The sequence below is a fragment of the Bison bison genome, unplaced genomic scaffold (assembly GCF_000754665.1).
Source record: "Bison bison bison isolate TAMUID 2011002044 unplaced genomic scaffold, Bison_UMD1.0 scf7180017861046, whole genome shotgun sequence".
Taxonomy (NCBI): domain Eukaryota; kingdom Metazoa; phylum Chordata; class Mammalia; order Artiodactyla; family Bovidae; genus Bison; species Bison bison.
Genome location: NW_011491618.1, coordinates 291030 through 318064, shown reverse-complemented (window position 1 = coordinate 318064; position 27035 = coordinate 291030). Strand labels below are relative to the sequence as shown.

The following is a 27035-nucleotide window of genomic DNA, read 5'->3' as shown; positions in this document are numbered from 1 at the left end:
TCCCATCTGGAGCAGGTACTGTCCCCCCAACTGCCCCATCTGCCACCCCCAATACCATAGAAAGGTGTTGCTGCTCACCTGCTCGTCCAGCCCCAGCTCTGGTGTGGAACAGCGCGTGTCTTCGCTGGCCAGGTGTCGGAGGGTGTCCCGAGCCACGGGAGTGAGGGGGGCCGAGTGCAGCTCTGGGCTAATAGGGCTCCTGGGGGACTGCCCATGGGAGAACTCCGACAAGGAGTGACTGCTGCTGACGTCCGGGGAGGCGGGCTGGGGGGTGGAGGGGTTGGCACTTCCCAGTTGGGGTGTTGTCCGTCCATCTGATGACCGGTAAGACCTGCACCCCAAGAAGAACAATCTGAGTGCCTGGTGACAGGGAGTTTCTTGTATATTCGTTTTGGGGGTTGGGGAGGTGGCAGGCTTTTGTCATGCCAAAAAAAAGCCAAAAAAGGTGGCATGTCATGTCATGCATGACAAAAGCCTCCTGACCAGCAGAGCTGAGGCAGACGGACACCAGCAGTTCGCGCCTTGGAACCACAAACCCTTGCTTCCCCCGTCACTACACACAGGGGCAGGCACATGCTATGGGCAAAAAGCAAAAAAGAGCCCAGACCCTTCTGCTTGAGAGCCCTGAGGGCTGCTCACTGTAATACTAAAGGAGAGGGCAGGACAGTTCTCCAGAGTCAAGCGGGACCACAGAGCTGTGCACACTCCACCGTCCACAGAAGGTGAGCTGGTCCGGAGGCCTCCAAAGCTCCTCCGACCGTATCACCACACCCCTGATCGGCCTCCAACTTCCCAGATGGCCTACTCCTGGAGTTGGGAGACCACCAGAGTTTGGCATAACTGGACAGTAACCACTCAGCGAGGACCCAGCCTTTGACTACTTATACCCGCACTGGTCCCAACAAACATCAAGGAACTTGTGCATTCTCCACCACTGCCAGTGAGGAATACGAAGAGCAACTAAGTGACAACCCACGGACACAGCTCGGGCCCGAGCTCCCCGCCGACCCTCCCTCCACAGGCCCTGGGGACCTGCGCCTGCCCCATCACCTGCTGCCTCGCCGCTGAGGTGGCACACTCGTGGTCCACAGCCACCGAGCCCTCTCCATCTCCTCACATTTGGCGTGCAGAGCGGCGAAGGCTGCGTCAGACAGGTCCTCGATCTGCAAAAGAGCACCTTTGTGGACCCCCCTTTCTGCCAGGAAGTCATGTTTAAGTGGGGGTAGATCAGTTCTAGAAGCAGCACACCGCTGCCTCCCACCCCGCCCCCGTATACTAGGCTCTTCCTGGTAAGGACAAGAATACAAGGAAGCCTGCACTGGACACCCACAGGTCTTGAAGTATCTGCAGTGTGTGTGCTCTTCTAAGAGGACCGAACATGCCATTACCTCCTCGTTCTCCTCGTCAGGACTCCCCTTCAGAGACCGAAGATCAACCTCCCGCCAGCTGCAAGACGAAGAAGGCAGAATTGTGAGAATGCAGGCAGTCAGGCCAGAAAAGCACATGCGCGAGGGAACGCGTGCTCACCACCTGCTCTCACTGGGCCTTCTCAGCCCTGGGGGACTCTTTCCATCAGAGGCCTCACACTCGATGCCCACAAGGGCCAGAACAGGGAAAGTGGGCTGAGGGCGGGAGCAGAGCTGGGGGACCGACAAACTCAAGCAGAAGAACCTGTTTCAAGGGGACCAACGCTACTCAGCACCAACTGGTTGCTATCACATGGGGATGCATAGACAGGGTTGCCCAAATTTTTGACTTGTCAACAAACACTAGAAATAAAAATTCCTATGTGAAATCTTGCTTTGACACTGACAACATATTTAGTATTTTAAAACACATCTGTATGCATCAAACAGCCAGTTTGTGGCCTGTGGTCTGGCTGGCACACATATAATGAAGAAAATTATATATAGAAATAATTTCACTCTGATCCCTTCTCTTAATGATAAAAGCCAAGGCTAGGCCCCACAACCCAGTGACTAGGGGACAGGGAGACCAAAGAGCAGAGCCGATCGTGCAGGGCTTCTACCTGGGGGTAAGGATTTCCTTGTACTGGAGCTTCTCTACACGGGTGGTTGCAGCGACAGACATTGGGATGACAATGTTGTTAATATCGAAGGAGCTCTCTCCCCTTCTCCTCCTTACTGGCTGCTGTAAGACAAAGGCAAGTTTAAAAGGGAGGAACAATTCTACACATATCAAATCCTAAACCTGAGATTTAAAACAGGATCACTAATAACCAGGCATCTGGGTCCCTGGAGAGGGCCCAAGGAGGGATGACAGCAACTGCCTGCACTGTGGGGATGGTCTCCCACCAGCAATGTGCTTAGGAGAAATACCAGGTGGGGCCTGAGGAGGACCTTCCCTTCACAAGTCTCACTGGCCACCCTCTTTATTCATGTGCTCACGTGAAGAGAGACCTCTACTCAGTTTCACAGAGGTATCCTGGCACCTTGAGACAACTGCCACAGTTTACAGACTCCTCCATACATCTTTAACAACACCCCCCCCAAAACCTCCTGTTTCCCCCCGTTTATCTCTATGACACAGACCAACAGTGGAAAAAGCAATGCTTAAGCCTAGAGGTAACTCTCTGGACTAAAAAGATGAATTCTTCCATCCTGAAAGATGCCCCATGGGAGGCTGAGCTCAGTGGATCTGCTAACTTTGGTTGCCATGAAAGCACTTCCTTCTCGCAGATCTGAACTCTTCAGCTAAATCTGTGCCCACCATCTGCTGAACCCTTATGTGATTTCCCCTTTCTGGCTATTATTCTTAGGGAAAAAGCTAAGAGCGTTCTAGGTATATCAATGGAGAGGAGTGGAGGGAAATGGATGAAGAGGCCTTGGCTGTAGAGCTCACACTCCTGAAGAAAGAAGATTCGTTCCTACAGAAAGTTAAGATCAAACTCCTGGAAAAGAACACTTAGTAAGGATCCAGTATTAGGGAGCAGGGGCGGGGCCTTCTGCAGCAGCTGGGAGACCAGAGGAGCAATCGAGCAGGGAGCCAAGGGGCATGGTTTCTTAGATGGAGGCGCAAGTCCGAGAGCTGCCTGTGCCCAGATAGCAAACACCCTGCCCTGAAACAGAGACTGGCAACTGAGCTGTGAGGACAGAGGCAAACAGTGGATGACAAACACGCTGCCATGGTGACAATACACCTGCCACCACCTTAGAGGCTGCGTCCAGACCCAAAGCACCAGCGCGGCCAGCCCAGACCCAAAGCACCAGCGCGGCCAGCCCAGGCCCAAAGCACCAGTGCGGCCAGCCCAGGGGGAGGGGTCAGTGAGGGGCGTCCAGACCCAAAGCACCAGCGCGGCCAGCCCAGGCCCAAAGCACCAGCGCGGCCAGCCCAGGCCCAAAGCACCAGTGCGGCCAGCCCAGACCCAGACCACCAGCACGGCCAGCCCAGAGGGAAGGGGTCAGGGAGGGGGGTGGGGCGAGAGGCTGTTTCCCTCCATTTCCTGTTCCTGGATGGGGTCCATGACCGATCCATCCGATCATTTCAAGAGCTTCTCAGAGAACGCTGAAAGGCAGTATTTTCCGGGCCAGGATCTTAGCAGCTGTCACCTATGATTTCAGGTTATCACAGTGTCTTTTTCACCTCAGTTTCCTCTGCTATCAATGAGAACAGACTGTCACTGACTTCACGAATTCAGGGTAACTGGCTGACCGGAACAGTTGAAGAGACTTGCAAGCCCTGCCTGGCTGAGGTTCAGTGGACTCACCCCCACAGGCCTCTGCCACATGTCTGCTGAACTCACACACCCCGTTGCAGGAAGTGTACCCGAAGGAACCTCAATAGACAGCTTTCCCTGGATCGCGGTCAAGAACAAGTGTGAAACTGCTGGCAGAAGCGGGTGTGTATTTCCCCTGAACCTCCCTGGGCCTGCTGTCAGCACCTTCAAGGCAGGGAGACAGGAGCGGGCTGTGGGGTTCAACAGCCCAACCCCCACCCCACATGTAGACGCCCCAATTCCAGAAGACACTCACTTGGTCTAACCTAACGTTGTTCTCCTGTTTAGGACCAGAGGTGGAGGGCAGGTGATGAGAATGAGAAGTGGTTCCCAAACCTGGCTGCCAGAAGGTGAGGTGCAAGATGATATTTAAAAGAGAAAAAATAGGTTCAGGGCCCCATCTCTTCTAACTATCAAATCAGCATATCCAGGGAGTCCAAGAAGAAGAAAAAAAGACTACGGAGGTGACTCTGTTGCACCCGTCGGCTCATGTGGCTTTCTGCGGCCAGCATGAGCACACAGCCCATCCCCCTCCTCCCCACTCCTCGCCAGTGTCCTGTAGCTTCTCACCTTAACTATCTGGCCTATCACTCTTCCTGCTATTCAATAAATCCAGATTCTTTGAAAAAAAAATTGGCAACGAGAACCTCAAGGGTCAGCACAGTGGTATGTACAAAACTGATGCTCATTAGATAGTAAGTAAAAATTTCAAGTGATTCAGGCCTAAGTTTACATTTTCCAGGCATGAGAAAGCGGCATGTGAAAAAACACTGAAGTTTCACCAAGTCCTGGATCTGAGAAAAGACTTCTATCAGAATTAGTCTCTGTAAAATCCTTTGTTTTTCTGAGATCCCTGCTAATGGCTTACCACAGAGACTACACTGCTATGGAGATAAAACCTGTGGGTGTGGGAGCGGACGAAGCGGGGAGGAACAAGGTCATCTGGGAAAGACTGATTTTTAAGAGCAAAGACAGAACGACATGAATTCCCACCTGATCGCAGAGCCTAGTGAGCACATTTTGCAGGCTTTGAAGTTTCTCGATGTAAGCTCTGAAGGGGCACCAGAGCCCCTGCCTAAGTCACCTTCGCTATGCCCCGACCCAGGTTCACCCTGTGCTGCAAGACCCAAGAGAGCTGGCTCTGTGGCCAGACCGCCTGGGTTGGAATCCCAGCTCTAACCCTGACAGGTCTCCTCACCTCATGCTATTCACTTAACCTTAGAAAACCTCAGTTTTCCTACACCCCCTGCACCTTAAAGGGTGTTGCAGGTCGAATGCGGTAACACCTATGTACCCAGCAGGGACACAGTCAACATTTACAGCAGCAGCATTCTATTATTACTACCTCCATTATTACTAAGATGATTACTATATAAAGGACCCTTTTGCTGGGCACAAAGCTGCTACAGGTATATGTGTTCAAGGAGGCACATTCTGAGGAATGAAAACATCAGAGAGTGTTAACGTGACTGTGTGTTTGGAATGGTTGTGTAAACTGCTTTCAGGGTGGAGAGTGGTACTACGAAAGCTGATCAGGGGTCAGAGCGCCTGCCGTAGTGAGCGCGCATGTCAGTCCTGCCCGCGTAGCCTGCTGCATCTGTAATTCTGCTCTGCACACCTAAAAACAGGCTCCACATCAACCTTCCCTTCCAAGCACCCAGTGCTCATTCCTAGCACTCCAGCTCCACTCCCCAGGAGATTAAAAACAAGGAAATCAAACGTCTCTAAGGCCCACAAACACGTCTTTTGCATCCCTCCTCTCATGTTTATTCCTCAGGCCAACGGAGTTAAGAGTCATGGTACTGTGGAGTTCTGTATGAAACTTAGTCCCATGTATCTTGAACAGTCACAGATCACCCTAGAGTTTGTCTCCGCCTCAAGCTTTCTATGGCTGGCCCAGCTCAGATCCATCTCTACTAAGAACCACTCAAGGAAAACAACGTAATGGAGGATTAAATAGCACCACTTTGACTTAAAAAAGACACACAAGTCAGGATGAGCTAAGTCCTTGTAACTGCCCTGGCCCTCACGACCCTCTTTCCACACTGTCCTCCAGACCCACTGGAGGGAGCTGTCACTGCAGAGGGAGTGTCCGGCCCACTCCACGCGGGTACTTACAGTCGTGCTGGCTGTGACCTGTGGGCTAGAGCTGGTGGGTGCAGAGGTGTCTGAGGAGGCGGAGAGCTGTCGCACCAAGGGACTGTGTGGTGGGTGGTGGGTGGCCGCCAAGTAGCTCGAACCGCTCATGTCTGTGTGATGCTTCAACACTGCAGAGGTCAACAGAAAAGAGGAATACATGGCTACCTCAACCTGCTCTACTTCCAGCACAAGTTAGGAAGGCCCGCAATACTCAGTAAAGGCAAAAATGCTTTCTAAGCCTAAAGGATAAAAAGATGAAGCAAACTGGCTGATGGGAGGCAGGGGGTGGCAGAGGTTGCTACAGCAGTTAAAGAGTGACCTACACTTAGAAGCGGTCGGACCCCTCTACTCTACCTTCCTAGCAAGTGAAGGACACAGCTAGGGGCAGTTATAGGAAGGCCCGCTGCCCCAGAAAGCCCTGCGCAGGTGCAAATGCAGGCGGAGGTGCCGGGCCTGGCCCTACCTTCGCTTCTCTCAGATGAATGGTCTCGCAATCTCATTTTGCTGTGGTTTGGGTCGTGCACGGGTGGCGGCGGACTGAGCAAGCGCTCTGCTTTTGGCGCTGTCACTCGTTCCACCATAGGCACAGCCCCCACATCGTCTAAGTGCTGCCTGTGGGTCCTGTCAGGCCGGGCTTGGTGATGGGACAGCTCTGAAGAGGGGAACAGAAAAAGAGCTGTGAAGTATCTTCTCTCAACCTTTTCTTATTTGAGTTCCAAGCTCGAGTTCTCTCTAGGTCCATGACAGATACCCAGGGCAGCAGGACAGGCCAGGGAGCCCACCGGGCTCTCAACTGGAGAAAAATGTGACACCAGACTACAAAAGACAGCCGGCCCACAGATGCACCCAATGCTATGCCCCACTTGGCTGTTCACTGAGCCCCAGAACACCTGACGTCTGGAACAGCTTTCACGGTCCATCCCAGAGCATCCAAAATGAGCAGAAAAAGAAGACTGTGGGCTGAACTTGCATCTGTCAACTGTCTCTCCCAACCCCATCACACTGCCATGGCCATACCAGTAACCTGAGAACATCAGAGGAATAGAAAAGTAATTGGAGGACGCTATGGACCCCTGAAACTTACTGGCTGTTGTTAGGAAGGAGTTGACCAACTTGTGCCTGTCTTTACGAGTTGGATCTGGCAGACTGCCTGGCATGGGTGCTCTGTGCTTAAGTGAAAACTTTTTTGGAGGTTTGATTTTGTCAAAAGGCTTGTTCTGCCATTGAGATTTCAGCATGCTCTGGAAGTGCAGGCCTGTGGGAACATCTGCAAGAAACACAAAACGCCACCATCAGTCCAGACCCCTGGGCTCCGGCTCTCCAGGGAGCGAGACCCACCTGACACCCTTCTCTTATGTGCCCAGTGGTGGGATGACTGCGAGGAACAAGCACTGTCGAGGGGAAGATCTGTTTATTGGAACATCACTGAAGGTCACTCTTCTACTCACAGGGAGGTCACTGCCGCCTTTTATTTTCAAGTTCCAAACAAAACCAAGATCTATGATGGTCTTTTCTTTGTTCTTGTGTTCCGCTAAATCTGTTAAACTCTATTGGTTTGAAAGACTGATAAACATCCTGTTCTTATTCTTCTAGAAACTGAAACATTTCAAGGTATTTCTTTCAACATAAAGTTAATCAGGACATATATTCCTTCAACAACTATTTATTGTCTGCTACTTTATCAGGCACTGAATTGGGCACTGCCTCTTTCCCTAGTAAGAACTAGATCATTTCGCCCTCCTTCCTCCAGACCTCCACCCCCTTCCCTATCTGGGGATTATCTAGGTTTTTAAGTGATGAGCTAATATTGAAATATTACAAATTAAATCTTTTAGACTTAACTATAACTTCTACCTTTTGGGGGGAGTTCACTACTCTTTCTTGCATCTTTCCATTTTGTTAGTTTCCTTTTTTTATTTTCCTAAGAATGTGGACTTGAGTTTGAGTCATTTCTTTAGAAAGAGCATTTCAAGATTAAAACCAGTTTTCTCTCAGATCCTTAAAGCTATTACTACAGTGTCACCAATATGATGGAATTTGACTCAATCATTTGTAGGTTCTTTTAAACTTTTGGTGGGAAAAAAAAAGCTTGTTGTGGTATTGTATCAACTCAGCCAATTTGGGGCAAACTCCAATACCAAATCTTTCAATCTGCGAACGTGGTATTTCTCTCCATTTTCTTTTATTTCCTCTCATCAGCGTTGGGTGGTTTTCATTGTACAGTTCTTATACACATTTTGTTAAATTGATTGACTACTTCATATTTTTGATGACTTACAAATGATAATGTCATCATTATCACTTTTTAAAAGTTGTTTATAATTGCTTACTACTAGTATGTAGGAATACAGTAATTTTTAATATAGTGGCCTGTATCCTGTGATCTTCTTAAATCTATCATTAAGTTTTGTTAGCTGTTGTGGAATCCTTAGAACTTTCTACAACACAAGTACGTCATTTACAAAATGCTGCTTTACTTTCTTTCCAACCTGTTTGCCTTTATTTCTACATCTTGCCCTATTACTCTGTCTAGAACCTCTAGTGGCAATCTGAACTTTACATTTTCCTTTTCTAGTCTCATTCTGAAACTTCACCACCAGGGATACAGGTGGGTCTTTCTTCAGGGTTCTGAAAAATTTCTCCTTTTACATCTGAAGATCAGCACATCTCACTTTAGCTCTCAGTTCCTCCTGGGAATCAATCATTAACCACCTGAGATATACTCAGAAGTCCCAGTCCCTGAGTCCATACTCGGCACTGCAGCACAGAATGAAACATCGCTGCACTATGGAAAAGGGTTAAAATCTAGCCTAGCTGTATTTCAGAACAAGTCCAGATCTATCACCCAAATGCCCAGGTCCCATTCCTTGTTTTCTGTCCTTTTTCAGTGTGGGCAAAGAACCGTCCTCCTATCGGCTGCTACCTGACAAGAGTTTACTCAAAAGCATAGGCTTTGGGCTCCTTTTTCCTAGTTTTTTTCTCTATAGTTATCTTGCCTTCCATCTTTCAAAAATCACTACCACCTCTGGAATGCCTTCTTTTTCTAGAACTACTTAATATTTATTATATTTAATGTACTTGGAGGACTTCCCTGCTGGCTCAGATGGTAAAGCGTCTGCCTAAAACGCCAGAGACCCGAGTTTGTTCCCTGGGTCGGGAAGATGCTCTGGAGAAGGAAAGGGCAATGCACTCCAGTACTCTTGCCTGGAAAATCCCATGGATGGAGGAGTGTGGTAGGCTACAGTCCATGGGGTCACAAAGAGTCGGACATGACTGAGCGATTTCACTTCACTTCAAACATTAATGGGGTTCTGGCTCCCAGGGAGAGTAGAGGCTGTGCTCAATCTGAACTAGGAGTGGGGCGGGGGGCAAAGAAGAGGGGGGTGAGTGAACATTAAAAAACCCATTATATTGTGGCTGGTGCTGTGTATTACTTCACCTTCATAACAATTCCATGATGCATTACTATGCTCCTTTTAATGACAGAAAACAGATTTAGAAAGGTGAGTTAACTTGTCAAGGTTACACAGTTTAGTAACTAACACTGTGCAAGCTCAGCTGTGTCTGACTCTTTGAGACCCCACTGACTTCAGCCTGTCAGGCTCCTCTCAGCTCATGGCATTTTCTAGGCAAGAATACTGGACTGGGTTGCCATTTCCTCCTTTAGGGATCAGAAAGGAACAAGCAACATTCAAACTCAAGTCTGTAAAATCCTAAAACTCATACTCTTAGCCACTACACCATGAAATTATTCTTTGGCCCAAAGAATTAATGCTTAAGTGTGTTAGCTGCTCAGTCACGTGCAACTCTTTGTGATCCCATAGACTACAGCCCGCCAGGCTCCTCTGTCCATGGCACTCTCCAGGGGACCTTCCCAACCCAGGGATCAAACCTGGATCTCTTGCACTGCAGGCAAATTCTTTACCATCTGAGACACCAGGAAAACCCAGAGAGTGGAGCAGTTTAATTCTGAGGTGGAATCTGATAGTTCTCAAATTATTCCCAAGGAAGTGGAGAGTATACAATATTTTTCAAAAGAGTTCTGCAGTGTAGCAAAACTTAACTCTTTCCTATAGCACAGACTATGTATTTCATGACTCTTCAAAGAATAAGACACATCTCTGGGAACAGTGCTCTTGTGAATTTTTTTCCATAATCATTCTTTCTTTTACACATTTAAAAACAAATTCACCTATCATAACCCTTAAAATAAATGATCAATCAGCTTTCAGCCAGGCCAAGGATATCAGAGCTCACTGTACTCCTAGCCCTTAGAGCCCGCCCAAGCCCCTTAATAAAATGGCTCGATTATCCCACACCCCAAAGGTCAAATGTTAAAAAAAAAAAAAAAATTTTTTTTTTTTAAATCTCCCACATAAGAATTGAGTTTAGAAGTATTAATCAAATTGAATTAAATTTAGGGGAATTTTAATTAATTAAAACTTCTTTGCTCAGAGTGGTTGGGGAAAAGGGTGTACTGGAAATAAAGCACTGTCTACAGAAATTCTGAAAGCTGGGCTGAGTTCAAAGGTATAAAGAAGGCTCAAGAAGTGGGGGAACACCTCTTCTATATCCCAGGACATCCCCTGCATCAGCAAAAGAGTTACTCTCACTTGGCAAAGGCTGGTTTTTCTTATTTATTTGGTCTTTTTGGGGGCTGTACCACATGGCATGTGGGATCTTCTCCAACCAGGGATCGAACCCATGCCCCCTGCATTGGGAGTGTGCAGTCTTAACCACTGGACCATGAGGGAAGTCTGCATAGGCTGTTTAATGGGACCACAAAAGCATAGTGATTTTATTCCTCCCACTCTTTTATAGTGCAAATAAGCAGTCCTGGACACAGGGCCTGGTTCCATCACTGAGTAGGAGGATAGAACAAGAACAAATCACTTGGCTGGGCCTCAGCATCTTCATCTGTAAAATGAGGCAGCAAGATCTGATCAGGGCTGGAGATACCCCAGCACACATGCTCTAACTCTCTCACCTCTTCTGTCTGCTGCAGGCACAGGCTCCTGGCAGTACTCGCTGTTGTACCCCAAGACCTTAGACCTGTCTCAAATAATTAGTTAATTAATCTAATTATAAATCAATCTCACTAAGCACAAGAGAGAAAAAAATGTATGTTATTGCTAGACTAGATGACTACTGTGCCTCTCAACTCTAACACGTTTAATTAATGACTTTTCAACTAAAACTCCACTCCTAACCCTTACCCCACCCCCATTTTAAATGCTCAGAAGTAAAAACTGGCACAAGTGTAAACCATTACCTTGTGCTCTGGAGTTGGGTATTAAGCAGAATCAAGAGCAACTTCCCCTATAAAACCCACTGAATAAGCTGTTAGGGATAACTGTTTATGGGACTCAGGCTACTATACATTGCTAGAAGTTTGCTGTGTTTTAGCAGCTTTCATATAAAAGTAAAGAGAGACTCAGTTAAATTCCCCAAAATCAGTGAACAAAAATGATCTCTTAGGAACTGCTAGTCTGAGTTCCTGCTCTGAGTAATAACACCTGGGATCCACACAGAGCTACAATTCTGAAAATAGACACAGAGGACCTGAAAGTAAGCAAAGAAAGAGTTCACACCTGCATAGGCAATGGCCATTAAAGTGGTATTAACCAGGCAGGAGGTACAGATCCTTAACCAGGTCAATGACAAGAGACATTACCTTAGTTTGCCATTTCCTCAAACAAAAAGAAGACTTTAGCTTCAGGCCCGCCAGAGTCTGACATTCCATGATCCACCATTTTCTCAAGCACACTTTCTCATGGTGTTCAGTCACGCTCACTTCCTCCTCCTGCTGGTAAGCTGCAATAGCCTCATGGATACAGCTAGTTGTCTTGGCAAGCTCTCTCAAAAGAGCAGAGCTCTTCGAGGCCAGCAGGTGGTGCTCTTATTAAGCACAAACCTAAGTCAACATGCTTTTCCCCAAGGTTGCCGCTGCTGCTAAGTCGTTTCAGTTGTGTCCGACTCTGTGCGACCCCATAGACGGCAGCCCACCGGGCTCCGCCGTCCCTGGGATTCTCCAGGCAAGAACACTGGAGTGGGTCGCCATTCCTTCTCCAATGCATGAAAGTGAAAAGTGAAAGTGAAGTCGCTCAGTTGTGTCCGACTCTTTGTGACCCCATGACTGCAGCCTACCAGGCTCCTCCGTCCATGGGATTTTCCAGGCAAGAGTACTGGAGTGGGTTGCCATTATACATCCTCTATTTCAAGCTAAGCTTTAGCTGGCTTGATTACATGAGGTAATAAGGAAACAAGCTCCTGTTTCTGGAATACTGAAGGGTTGAATGAGTGAAGTCGCTCAGTCATGTCCGACTCTTTGCGACCCTATGGACAGTAGCCCACCAGGCTCCTCCGTCCACAGGATTTTCTAGTCAAGAGTACTGGAGTGGGTTGCCATTTCCTTCTCCAGGGGATCTTCCCGACCCAGGGATCTAACCCAGGTCTCCAACATGGCAGGCAGACACTTTACCTCTGAGCCACCAGAGGACTAAAGGGTTATCACACCCTAATGTCTCCACCTTCCAGCCAGGGAGCAGTTCCTAAAATGAATGGGAGTGGCTAAGGTGTGGTAAGGTGGGAGATGAACTCTAGGATTAAGAGCTACAATTGGTTCCCATCCCAACAAGTACACAAACTGGCTAGGGAAACATCAGTAAAACTACAGAAAATGAAAAGTTGGATGTCCTGCCATCTTTAAATGTATTCTAGAGAAGAACGGGGTGGCCTGGAGGTCAGCTTTGACCCACACAGTATGCTGGTTGCTAGTCTTCACTGTTACTATTATACACAAAAAGATCTGGGGAATCTCAATATTTCAGGAGACACTATTCACATCTTCATGGCCCTGGCAATCTTCCAGTTTACAAATGTGGCATTCTGTATTCTGAGTGTGGCAGTTGTCTGAATCAAGTAAAAAATCCCAATAGTCACAATATTAGACACAGTAATTAGGTCCCTGGGTTGAGTCACAGAAAGTCTACTGTATTCATAGGCAGATATGTTAATGCTCAACTTGAGAAAGTAAAAAATATATATACTATTCTTTACTTTCTCATAAAGAGAATTTAATGACCATCTCTCTTGTCCAAACTCCAATGTCATAATTAGGATATGTGTGTGTGTTTGTGTGTGTGACTGACACAAGGGAGAGAGTGGGGAAAGGCAAGAGTGGAAAAAGGGTGTAGGTGGGGAGAGAAGACAAGAGACAGGAAAAGACCACAGGGACTACAGAATGATGGAACAGGAGATGGCAGGCAGGTGTCTTGGGCATATTTAGGTGATGGGAGAGAATTCACAACTATACAAGGTAATACTGTTGGCAAAGCATGATCAACATATTTATCAGCTGATACTGATTCAACAGGCAAAAGATCTTATCAGAATCTTAATATAACTATATAGATTTCAGGCTTCTTTATTCAAATACGAGACCATGCAATTCAACACTGTAATCTTAAGAGAATAACTCAACAAATGTTCTGGAGTCGTCTTGGTGTCTCTGCCTGAAGCTGCAGCCTGGAAATGGGCAGAAATCTGACTTCTCTTAATAACCTGGCTGGGGAGAAGCATGAATTATACTGAAAAGAAGGACAGGAATCAGATTACTTGGGTTTAAATTTTGGAGACTGCTATATCAGCTATGTAGCCTGAGATAAACCACAACCTCTCTAAGCCTATTTCTTGATATGTAAAACTGAAGTAACTTTACAAGATTACTGAGAAAACCAAATGAGACAAGAAATAAGAGAAGTGCATATAAACTATAAATGCTATACAAATATTATCTTAAGTTACATGAGCCATAATCCAAATGGCAGGAGAGGGTAAAAGTCAATGACTCTGGAATCTGAAGCATAGAGGAAAATGTTTCGTGTTTTCCAGTCATTATATTCTAAAGTGTATTTACTGCTCCATCACTCCTGATCTAAACCCTTGCCTAGTTTACTGTTCATATGTTTCAAGTATTCTAAATATTTCCACTCTTAGGAGAAGTCACATGGCAGCAAGACTATTACACCATGCCCTTTCTTACAGTTGGAGGGAGTTTTAATAATAAGGCTTGGGGAAGCTAACAGATTTAGATGACCAAGAAAGAATCCAATCATTTGAAGAACAGATAAGAAATCTGAGGGGATTATGGCCATCTAATGTTTGATGAACTGTCAATTAGATGAGGGGATTTTCTAGGATAGTTTATCAGCAATGACTGCTTTTATAAATAAAGTTTTATTTAAACAGTCACACCCACCTCCTTATACACAGTCTACATACTGGTTTTGTGCTACAAAGGCAGAGCTGCCTAGTTCCAACACAGACTAAACCTAGACAGTATGATCCATAAAGCCCAATTTATGTGTCCCTTTAAGAAAAAGATAATATACCACTCATGCTAAAAACCTGATTTTCTTCACATACCACTAAGTAAATTTTACATCCAACATGATTCTCATTCCCCAGACCCCAATTTTTGTTACCTTCCTTTCAAAAACGTGTACAGACTATCTGTAAGGTGCTATGAAGGACAGAGTAAGGAGAGAAACATAGTCCCTTATCCTCAGAGAACTTAAGTATTCTGGTGGTTGGGGCCAGATGGGGAGATTATCTGCAAACCAAAGAAACACCAATCCAAATTATGAAAACACTGGCTTCTGTAGTCTATAGAGTAGTTTTCAACATTTTTGCTCATGAACTCCTCACCATTTGAAATGTAATTTTTCTTTATTTAGATTTTTTTTCTCGCCACACCAAGAGGCTTGTGAGATGTCAGTTCCCTAACCAGGGACTGAACCTAGGCCCTTGGCAGTGAAAGAGCAGAGTCCTAACCACTGGACTGCCAGGGAATTCCAAAATGTAATTTTTAGAAAAATTATAAACTCAGGACAATTATAGGCCTCCCTGGTGGCTCAGTGGTAAAGAATCTGCAGGACACACAGGTTCAATCCCTAGTCTGCGAAGATTCCACATGACACAGAGCACAGAAGCCCCCCATGTGCCGCAACTATTGAGCCTGTGCTCTAGAGCGCGGGAGCCTAACTACTGAAGCCCAGACGACACAACCACTGAAGCCCAAATTGCTCTAGAGCCTGTGCTCCGCAACAAGAGAAGTCACTGCAACAAGAAGCCCGTATACCACAACGAAGAGTAAACACCTGCTCACGGCAACTAGGGAAAAGCCCATGCACGCAGCAACGAAGACCCAGTGCAGCCAAAACACATAAATTATATATAAAACAGAAAAAGACCCTTTTTCTATATAAAAAAAGAAACCAAAATATACATTAAAAATATTTTATACCAACACCCTGGCATGTTAAAATCTATTTCTTCAATCAGACTTCAGTCCCAGTAAAATCTACTTTCAGTTATCAATTATTTTTAAAATTTAAATACTGTATAGTTGATGTGCAATATGTTAGTTTCACATGTAAGTTATTAATTCTAAACGTAAATTATTATTCTCAAGTAACAGAAAAGGTAGAGGATCTTTCCAGACGTTATATACAAAAAAAATACTGTACCTCCATCTTCATTATTTATTCAAATTTCCTTTTATTTAACTCCCACAGGATTCTTCTTCAGGAGCCATGAACTCTTGAGATGGCTCCTTTGGTGTCCCTACTGCCCAAGGTTTTTATACTCTGGGGGATGAGCAAGACCCACAGCAAGACTCAATATGGATAAGAGGAGTGACTTTCTTTTATGAGGTGGGAGAAAAGCAATTATGAAAAAGGAGGTGGAAGAGAAAATCAGCAGACATAGAGGCTTATCAGGTAGATCAACTTAAAAAAAAAAAAAAAACCCAGCACATGCGAACTCTGAGGATCTATGCTTGCGTACTCCTGAGAAAGCAGTCACGTAACCATTGCATGTATACCCCCCGTATGAAGACATTCTCCTCGAACAGTGCTGCCCATGCTGTTTCACATCATAACACAGGCAACTGTCTCACCCTCACCACCTGAAAGCTTAGGGCAAAATCTCTTAGCAAGCTCTAATGTTTTAGTGGCACATTCTGGTCGAGGGGATCTGTTGTGCATGATGTGCAAAATCCTAAGAGAATATCCTGTTGACAGTAATACCTGGACAGTACCTGGACTGTACCAGAATCTTGGCCAACTGTCTTTCACTTTGAACCCTTTAAGTCTCACTCATTAGACTTCATGGAGCCTTTCTTACCATCTGGAAATGCTAGAACCGGGTGAACACAGGAGTCCAACTGGGATAGGCGTTCCAACAGAGGGGCTTCGTAGTGGATTTCTGGAGGCATGGTGCTGGCACTGCCTGAGCCGCACAGCGCGCAGGAAGGGTTCACATCACAGCCAGAACGCACTGTGCTATTCCGGTGAACCTGGGAAAAGCCAGATAACACTCAATTCAGGGTCTGATAAAAACTCAGCTCCCCATTCAGTATCCCAAAGATTCAAAATTCCCTCTCTCTAGATGCATATATGACAGAGTTAACAAAACGTTTGATCAGTTTGTTAAAAGATTTCCATTTCTCCAACACACTAACTTTCAAAGTAATTAAGTAATAAATCCACTTCTTCTCCAATGAAGCTTTCTAATTATGTGAAGCCCATTTAAGTGCTTACTGAGAACACTTTACAATACCTGTATGTTTCTACCACCATGATGCTTTTCCACCGTCTGCTACAGTGATCTGCTTCAGATTTCTAGGTAGAACATGACTTGCCCTCTTCAGCAACTTCATCCACTAAAGAGCCTTACTAATGAATAACCAACCACACCTTTCCTGTTCTTTTCGTATCTCCAAAAAAAGAATTCCAGGAGGCCTGAAACAACATGGCAAGTTTCCCTGGACTACACTCATTAGCTGCTCTTTAACCTAGCCTGAAATCTACTGTTATAAAGCTCATATTTAATGAAAACGAATTTGGTATGGTGAGTGTTCATACCCATAGTCTTTGTGTTAATTAGATTAATTCCAAGGGGATACAAATCATTTTCATTAAACTTCTTTTGTATACATGTGGGCACCGTAAGAAATAACCTCCCTAGTTAAGTCCACAGTGAAAAATAATCTAAGTTTTCAAACGATGTACTTCTGTTTTGTTTTTAAATGATAGGATTTTTTTTAATTGTATGCTTTGAACTTCAGGTCATGCTGAATGCAGGATCCTTAGGTTCTAGTGTTAGGATTTGGCATTTGCCAAATCATGACCATGCAAAGTCACCCAGGCAGCATACAGTCCTAGAAGAAATGACTTGCCTGTGGAATGACACTATGACATGGGATGCTAGGAGCAAGGGAGTATCAGAATAAAGACAAAAGGGTAGCACTGAAACTCTGTAACGACTGCGAGAACTACATCTAGTTTCAGCACACACATCTCTTGAAAGCTGTTTGCCTTCACGGACATGCACAGAAGAAAGATAAATATGAGAACAATTCGGTCTTTATCAACCTTCCTCAACTCCCTCCTCCTTGCAGCAACATAGATGGGTGGTATTCAAATAAGGCCCTGTGAAGGTCAGACTGGACAACTTACACTAAAGTAAAAGAATTCTAGTAAGCAACAACTGTTGTCTCTGAAAGGAAATTACACCAACTAAATATGCACTTTTGGTAGACAACATTAACTGGTACTGTTTTGGAAAAAAATACCTCTTGCAACCTATTTAAACCAGGGCTGGATTTCTGGGGGAGATAACATTTTGAAGTAGAGAAAGAGGGACCTGCATTACCAGGGACAAAAACCAGAGACCCACCAGTAGATGAACGGGAGAATTTAAGTAATTAGAATCCAAAAACTGCACCAAAACTTTAAATACTGACTAGATTAGAAAAATATATAAAAGTCAAAACAAGAAATCTTAAAAGGGAGGTATATTTTCTCCTCATGAAGTAAACCATTACATGAACTAGCTCTCCAAGTGGGCAATGAACAACATTCCATTTTTTTTTTACGGCTAGAGTGTATCCCTTAAGTCATTAAGAGACTGGATGTAAAGTAAAAAGAATACGACAAGAAAACCAAACTAAGAATAAAATTAAAGTAAAAGCTGAAATTACCAAAAGAAAAAATACATGACAGAAACAGCAAATTCAAGAACTGCTCTTTTGGAATTCCCCCTTGCTCTTCCCAAACCCACCTCAAGAAAGGGGTAGACAGGATAGAGCAACTAATTACATAAACAGTAAGACTGGCCTAATGAAGAGAAAAAGGGAAAGATGCAAACATATAAGAACTTAAAAAAAGCACTAGCTAAGCGATAAACCACTTAACCACTGGATCAACCGGGAAGTCTGCTAGTATAATTTATTAAGAGAAAATTTGGTGAGTTTTTTGAAGGATATTTTGGGCAACTTTAAACACACACACACACACACAAAACAAGATGTCAAATTATACACACAAATTTTATTTATTAAAAAAAAAAAAAAAAAACCCACAAAAAAAGAAAAACAACCTACCATGAGCAAGTGTGATTTACTCCTGGATATCAAAACTATTTGACATTAGTGTATCAATTAACACAATTTCATGCTGGCCATTCAACATTTCTACTTAGATGTCTTAAGAGGCAACCAAAGTTAAGTGACTTCAAAACCGTGCTCCTAACTCTTCTCTACTTTCAGTAGCTCAGTCTTAAAATCCCTGGACTCATCCTAAACTCCATTCCTTCCTCATACCCCCAAAACCAGTCATGAAATCTTGTCAACTCTGCCTTCTAAAAGTATCCAAGATCTGACTACTTTATACCACCCTCAACTGCAGTTCTTATTTGGGTTTCTTAAATAGTCTCCTAATTGGTGTTCCTGCTTGCCCCTCCCTTCAACTATTGTGTAATCTTGTTTCACAACCTTAATCAAACTGTGATGCAGTTCTCTGCTCAAAACCTTCTCACAAGGAATAAAAGTCAAAGTTCTTGCAATGGTACACACAAAGCCCTACGCCATCTGTTACTTCTGTCCCTTTTCTGACTTCATTTCCCTTTCCTGCTTTTCTCCTAGCTCATGCCACCAGTTCCTCTGACTTCCCTGCTACTTCCTCAAAATGGTAGGCAAATTTCCGGATCACAGACCTTTACACTTGGTCCTTCTATTAGCTCCAAGCTTATTCCCTCACCTCAGGTCTTTTTCTCAAATGTCATCCTCTTAAAAACAACTTTTATTTAGAAACATACAAGTGAGAAAAGAGTCTCTATTCTTGACCGTGACAAAAAAAACACATTCTGGAATAAGTTTAACTGACATTTTAGGCACAAAGCTTAAAGTTATTAATTTGTAATTGCTACAAATTAATCTATAATCAAATTCAATAGGCTTTTGGTACAGAAGGGAGAAGACGCAAATGGAATTTAAACCAACTACAAACCAGAAGAATAAATGCTAAGGGGGAAAGTTCCCAGAAAATTTCTGATAAGCAAAGGCAGAAGGGAGTGATTTGCTGACCACATGTTAAAAATATGATACAGGGATAGCAAAAGGTGGGGTGGGGAGAGAAGCTGGATTTCTACTTCACGTCAAAATAAATCCCAAAGGTATTAAAAAGATTTAAATTATGTTTATTAAATTACATTATTAAATTATGTTTTAAATTATTTATTAAATTATTATGTTTAAACTGTAAAAGAAAAACCATGGGGCAACATCCAGTAGTTAAAAGCGTGAGCAATGGGGCCAGGCTGTTTGAGCCCTGACTCTGCTGCTGCTGCTAAGTCACATCAGTCGTGTCTGACTCTGTGCGACCCCACAGACGGTAGCCCACCAGGCTCCTCTGTCCCTGGGATTTTCCAGGCAAGAACAATGGAGTGGGTTGCCATTGCCTTCTCCAATGCATGAAAGTGCAAAGTGAAAGTGAAGTCGCTCAGTTGTGTCCAACTCTTAGCGACCCAATGGACTGCAGCCCACCAGGCTCCTCCATCCATGGGATTTTCCAGGCAAGAGTACTGGAGTGGGGTGCCATTGCCTTCTCCGCCTAACTCTGCTACTGAGCTGTATAAACTTAGACAAGTTACTTAATGGCTTCATTCATAATAACAGCTGCTTATGTGACAAGGCTGTTGTGAAAATAAAAATCACTTAGAATAGTGTCTGGTATCAACTCTGTTACTTGTATAGTCATACAAAACACACTATTTTCATTTAAAATTGAAGATGGGAAAACAAGGACATCAACCTTAAAGATCATTGATATTAAATCCTAGCTTTCATGTTACTGTGTGACCCCTCAAATTTATTCATCTGTTAATAAAGGATCCATATTGCCAATTTCATGCGACTGTGAGAAATACGATTTTGCAAGCTATTAAAATACTACACGAGTGCTAGCTATGTCAGAGTTTCTCACAAAGGCACTACTGACACTTAGAGCCTGATAATTTTTTATTGGGAGGAGCTGTCCTGTGCACGGAAGTAAGTAGCAGCTTCCTGGCCTCTACTCACAGTGCAAGTAATACCCTCCCTCCCACCTCTGTGACAACCAGAACTGACCACAAGGTCAAACGTTTCCTAGGGTGGGCAAGCAGGTCAAGATCATTGAGAACCAGGTGGCTCAAGTTACGATGATCATTCTTAGTAAAATTCAAAGCAGAGGCACCCATTAAATATTAATAGTGAGAAAGAAGAAATGCCTCAAGACTACATCAGTCAAGGCGAAAGGACTCAAGAGCAAGAGTGAAGAGGTTTCCAAGAAACAAAATGGTAACTAGAACATAGAAAATAATTTCAATGGCTTGAATAACTCAAATATATTTAAATAGATGACTTCATAATCACACACACTAACCCCTCCACAAAGACTTTATTGACTGTCCTTGGAAGATGGCAGGAAATCAACTTATTACTTGAAAATTGGTAGATAAAAGGATATCAACACAAATCATGCTCCACCCCACAGACTGTACTTAAGGGTAAACCAATAGTAGAAAAGGGCATTTTTCTCTTTAAAGACATAGTCTAGCTAATAAACAAAGAATAAATGGTATGAATAGAACATAACTTCAACTCCTGATGCAACAAGTGGGTCCAGGCAATGGCCATTACTGACTAAAAACACCAGAGACACAAGATATTACATGTCTTCTCATGTAAGTGTCCTTACCAAAACAAAAACCTAGATTTAAGTTTCTATATTCAGACTTGAATGCACTAAAAGAGATTAAGGACTATACAGAGGGATGGATATAATGGTAAAATGTGGTCAATGCTACCAGTAGAATCTACGGGATGCAGCTGCTCACCGCAGAATTCACACAGTGACACTATGTTTGCATAACATCATAAGGAAATTTTGGAAAAGAAAACAACGACCCCACAGAATTTCTTCTGGCCATGATGGATTAAGAATGATCATGCTTATCTTTTAGCCATAAACTAGGAAACCAGACAACACACAGCTTAAGACAGAACAAATGAGGTAGTCTGTGACTGTCCCGGCTTTCTGCCTGGACACACAACACAGACTGCTCAGCAGGTGAGGGGTTCCAGGCAGAGCGTGATGGTTCCACTGAGTTGAGGAAACAAACTCCCAGAGACTGCAGTGCACAGGCTCAGGTGACGGATAACTATGAGGCAGAATTCTTCAGAAGAGGAAGCCATACAGAAAAAGAGCTCCAGAAATCATCATGAGATTCCCTCAGGTGTTCATGGAATACTAAGAATCCCACGTAGAGTTAAACTTCACCAGGTCAGGCGAAGATCCACCAAGTAGCTATGGACTGAACAGTTCCCAGAGCTCACAGTGGCAGAAAGACTTCCCCACTGTGACCGGTCAAGTGGCATGGAACATTCAGAAAAGACCCCAGAAGACCCGGGTTACTCTACACCCTTCTAATAAAGGAAAAACGGAATCTCAAATAACTTAGCTGCCAACAAAACAAAGCCTCTTTAAAGGAAGATAATATAATCTCTATGCTTCAATCATGTAAAATTAAATGTCCAACATCCAAAAAAACATTGTTAGATATGCCAAGAGGCGAGAAAGTTATACCACAGGTATACTACAATCAGAAAATTCTAAGTCACAAAATAAATAACTGGAATAACCCAGTTTTCTCAACAAATAAATTACAAGGAAAGGGGGTATGATGGATAGCTTACAGCAAACCAACACTTACTGAGAACTAGAACAGCCAGATTTAAAAAGAAAAAAAAGCAAATATAACTTTAAGATATGAGAGAAATGTTAAAACAATGACAATACTGAGGAGCCAAGATTCCAGAGGGGGAAGAACCATTGAAGTGTTGAGTTGCTTCTTTTTGGGAACAATGGGTGATTTCTGAGTGATGCTTAGAATCTGGTGCCCTGATGGAGGGTCACTTCTGGGTACAGAGAAATGAGCAGAGGTTCTGATGATTTTGTAGGGCTGAAGGGACAACTTTAGAGACTTCAAAAGCCAAATTCACAGTGAAAAGAAAGGACAGGAAACTACAAATGACATGTCAGGTGCTCCCATTCCTAAGGCATTTGGAAAATTCTGAAGCTGGGATGGGTAGGAGGCTAAAAAGCTAAGCAGAAAGCCTCTGGACGGCAGAGTTTCTGGTGGGCTCACTGAGGAAGAGACTACAATTAAGAGTTCATGATACACATGAGCGCACTGGTCACTGAATCAGTTGGAAATGGGAATAAGAAACAAGGCTGTGCCTTAAGAAAGGACCACTTTTTATGTGACATCTAAAATGCCAAGTATACTGGTATTAAGAAGTATACGTAACATAAAAATCAAGTGTATGTGCAGAGCAATTAAAACAGTAAATGCAAGTGTACCAAATACTGAAAGAAAATATACAGTCGTCTAACCTTTTGTTTATTTTCCTACAACCTTATGTAGACTGCTTGAAAACAAAATGGCATCAGTAAATCAATGTTGTGAATAAAGTCACCATATTTTATATTTATTTCAGCATACTTAAACAAAAAAAAACACCTACTTCATCTACTCATGATTTTACAACGAGATGTTAGGAAATGGAAAATGTTGGTCGGTAAAGGCTTCATTTTCAATGTCAGTATTGCCAAGTATCCAAATATCACCTACAAAGAGATTACAGAACAGAAAGCAGATGTTCTGAAATGATTCTCTTGGAATCATTGTAAATCATGCACATGCTTAATCAGGATTACTTTACCAAGGTTACCATTATCAAGTAAGTTTGGGAAACAAAATAAGATACTCTTTCAAACAGAAGACTTTTAAGTCTTTAATGTCTTTTACAAATCTCAGAGTGGAAGACATGGCATGAGGTGCTCTCTGAATTGATTTACCCATCACATTACAGTGGTGGCAGATACCTCAAACCATCTATGAGCTCATCACTACTCTGAAGTCAAGACAGTTACTACACCTGCTGCTAACTCTTGTTATTTAGGAGATCCAACCAGTCAATCCTAAAGGAAATCAGCCCTGAATGTTTACTGGAAGGACTGATGCTGAAGCTGAAACTCCAATAATTGGGTTCTGGCCACCTGATGTAAAGAACCAACTCACTGGAAAAGATCCTAATGCTGGGAAAGATTGAAGGCAAGAGGAGAAGTGGACGACAGAAGACGAGATGGTTGGATGGCATCACTGATGAAATGGACATGAGTTTGAGTAGGCTCCGGGAGTTGGTGACAGACAGGGAAGCCTGGCATGCTGCAGTCCAGGGGTCACAAAGAGTCAGACACGACTGAGCTACTGAACTGAACTGAAGAAATTTATATACCACAAAATTTAACAACTGTTTCAACATACTTGGTTTCCCCTATAAGCTAATGTCTTTTATTTTGCGCATTAAAAAAAAATTATTCTGATAAAATTCCACAGACTTTATCACACTGCCAAAGGCTTGATTAGGAGAAAGAAATTCCGAGATGCAAGAAACAGAAAAGAATTCAACGCCAAGGCTGGTCTTGGGATAACAGCCAGAGAAGTGGCAAGGAAGTTTAAAATCTACTCCGTATTTTGGTGGAAAAAGCCAACTGCAAGAAAGTGAAAGCCCAGTCCCAACCTACCTTCATGTAAGAGGTCCAAATTCACCTGAATTCTGGAAGTCTCTTCAGAAGCTAATGGAAAAACTGTGATGTAAGGACACTTTCACAGTCCAGGGATCACAAGACTCCTACAGAAAACATGCCTCCCTGGCCATGGCCCCAGACGAGCTATGAAAGATATTGTAAATCATACAAGAACACAGACCGTTATAAGGAAGTCACTATAGAAATAGGAAGGAGCGGTCTTCAGTGAACTAGAAATAGAAAAATTAGGCAACAACTTTTAATAAGTATATTAAAAATTTTCATAGTGATAATGAGAGGAATACAAGTCATAAGACAAGTACAGGATAAAAAAGTTTCTAAAAGTACTTAAGAGGATGTTTCTAAAAGTAACTGATTCTAAGGAAAAAAGTACACACTGAAATAAAAAATCCAACTGGTAAAAAAAACTAGTGTTCCTCCTGACGAAGAGGAGGAACAGTAAGAGAAGACGACATGAAATAAAGCATAGGAAGACAGATATGAAATGCAAAGTATAAAAAGAAATGAAGCAATATGGAACAGAGAATGAAGATCAACAACAATACACAGACATTTATATTTAAAAAGAGAGAACAGAAAAGGAAAAATTGGAAGAAATAACGATTAGAAAAATTTCAAAACTCAAGCCAAATAAGAACTCTCAGAATGAGGGTGTAAAAACCAAGACCTAGTGGCTAAAAACCAGTTCATACATCTAAATATGTCCTTTATAGTGCAAAACATAGAAACAAAACACACACACACACACACACAACACCCAAAAGTAAGGGGCTGGTGTAAAGATTCTAGTTACCAGAGAGAAGATACAGATAATCCATAAAGAAACAATTAAACTGACACCAGAATTTTCAACAGTAAGTATTGGAAGGCAATGAAATTATCTTCAAAGTGCTGAATACAAAAGTTTACATGTAGTTAAGTCATCATTCAAGAATAAAGGCAAAATATAACTGTGTATTCACAAATACACACATACGTATATACACATTTCACACAGAAACGTTAACTCTGTATGTTTTTAATATATAGACTTCACAGCTCATACCACTATTTGAAGGCTACCACATGTATTCATCAAGAATGGAATGGGATGTAAGAAGCAACAGTAAACAAGAATGGCAAAAGTGTTGGTAAATGTAAATAAGTAATTAAGTATGAACTTAATGACTAATTTGGGAGGGACTGAAAAGATAACTAAAATAATAAAAACAAATTACAGATAAATAAATTACTGACACAAAAACTGAAAACAAAGAGATGGAAAAGGATGTATCTAGCAAGTGTACTTACCAAAGAAACCCATTTAAAGTTAAAGCATGAAGAGAGATCAAAAGGGAAACAACATAATGATTAACATGAAGAAGAAATAACAATCATTAACTAGGATGTACCAAACCAGCCATCCTAGAACTATATGAACACATATGAATAAAAAAAAAATAGAAATGAGGATGGGGAAACAAGAGAGGTGGTTTAAGGGTATAAACTGACTACTAGTTGATAAGTCCTGGAGATCTAATGCACAGTACAATGAATTATAGATGATACCACCGTATTATTAGCAACAAATGTGCTAAGAGACTAGATCTTAATTATTCTCACCACAAGAAAGAAATGACAACTATGTGACATGATAGAGGTGTTAGGGTTAGCTCAGGCTATAATGGCAATCAAATTGCACTTTAACTGGCACAATACACATAGCGAACAGATTTCAAACAAACCAACAGAAGGCAGACCAAAGGATATAGAAGATATGAACACAATAAGTCAAAGATATGAGTTAAATTTAGAACCCTGAAGTCAAGAAACAGGATACAAATATACACACCCACACAAGCAGTGCCTTTTAAGGAAATGTGGACTATTTTACAAAAGCTGAACTAAAATTATGTATATCAACATGGAGATCTTGAAAACACAATACTGAATTAACACACCCCCCCAAACCAAAAACACACACCAAAAAACCAAAACCAACTTGCAGAATATGTACAACATGACAGCATTACTGCATTTTGTGCTCTTTGGTTACCTCTTTCTAGTGGCAAGAAAGAAGATAAAGGAGATAAAAGAGAATAAAAGGACCACTGGTTATCTATAACTTTCTTTTAATATTAAAAAAAAACACACATGAAGTAAAAAAAATTAAAATATTAGCATTTAGCATGGTGCATACATCAGTGCTTGTTACACCGGTCTTTATACATCACAGAATTAAAATACACAGGGAAGGAGGCAGGTAAACCTGTAATTTTTTCTATACAAAGGGAACTTAAGTTCTTCACATAATAAATTTAGTAATACAGAAGAGTGCAGGGGGAATAAAAGAAAGTTCAAGTATTAATATTTCAGAGCAAAGGTATATTAAGTTTGAAAACTGCTGAAATCCAAGAATCAAATTGGGAACAGCACCGATCAGTCTGTCTTGTAGATTTAGAATGAGAAAAGGATTCAACTATCTTATGAGCAGCAACGACAAGGACCAATGGCCAGTGTACTAAGAATAGCGACACCTTCCCAGACCCTATCTCCAAATTCATGTCTGCTCAGAACCACAGAATGTGACCGTTAATTGTAAACTGAGTCTGCATATGAATCAGTTTAATATGAAGTACTACCGGATTTGCTGCTGTTTAGTCACTAAGTCATGCCCCACTCTTTGTGACCCCAAGGACTGCAGCCCACCAGGATCCTCTGTCCACAGGATTTCCCAGGCAAGAATACTGGAGTGGGTTGCCATTTCCTTTTCCAGAGGATCTTCCCAACCTAGGGATCGAATCCACATCTCCTTCCTTGCAGGAAGATTTCTTTGCCGTTGAGCAACCAGGCCTTAAATCCAATGACAGGCATCCTTATAAGGCTACATGAGAACACAGACACACTGGGAAGGTGATCATGTGAAGATGGAAGCAGAGATGGGAACTATGATGCTTCAAGCCAAAGGATGCTAAGGCTGCCTGCAGAAAGTGGCAAGAAAGGATTCTTCCCTGGAGCTTTCAGAGGCCAGACAAGGGTTGACACTGATTTCAATGTCAGACTTCTAGCCTCCAGAACTGGGACAGGAAACTAATTCAGTCAGTTTCTAAGTTTTTCCTAATGATAAATACAAAGTCTAGATAGATAAAATTATTTTTTTAATGACGAAAAAGAAAAAAACAACC

The 27035-nt window shown here is 42.9% G+C and overlaps 1 protein-coding gene across 4 annotated transcripts in view; it reads right to left on the bottom strand.

Annotated features, from left to right (window-relative positions):
• Window positions 1-27035, bottom strand: part of KANSL1 (KAT8 regulatory NSL complex subunit 1) — a 175184-nt gene that overhangs the window by 1966 nt on the left and 146183 nt on the right. For 3 of the 4 annotated variants that reach the window (XM_010832379.1, XM_010832380.1, XM_010832378.1), the window contains 8 exons: window positions 16064-16235; window positions 6960-7142; window positions 6339-6527; window positions 5855-6003; window positions 2030-2151; window positions 1389-1446; window positions 1051-1163; window positions 79-331 (listed from right to left, as the gene is read on the bottom strand). In XM_010832379.1, coding sequence (XP_010830681.1) covers window positions 79-331; window positions 1051-1163; window positions 1389-1446; window positions 2030-2151; window positions 5855-6003; window positions 6339-6527; window positions 6960-7142; window positions 16064-16235 — 1239 coding nt within the window. The remainder of the gene's footprint in view (window positions 1-78; window positions 332-1050; window positions 1164-1388; window positions 1447-2029; window positions 2152-5854; window positions 6004-6338; window positions 6528-6959; window positions 7143-16063; window positions 16236-27035) is intronic. The other variant, XM_010832381.1, reaches the window with a different exon arrangement.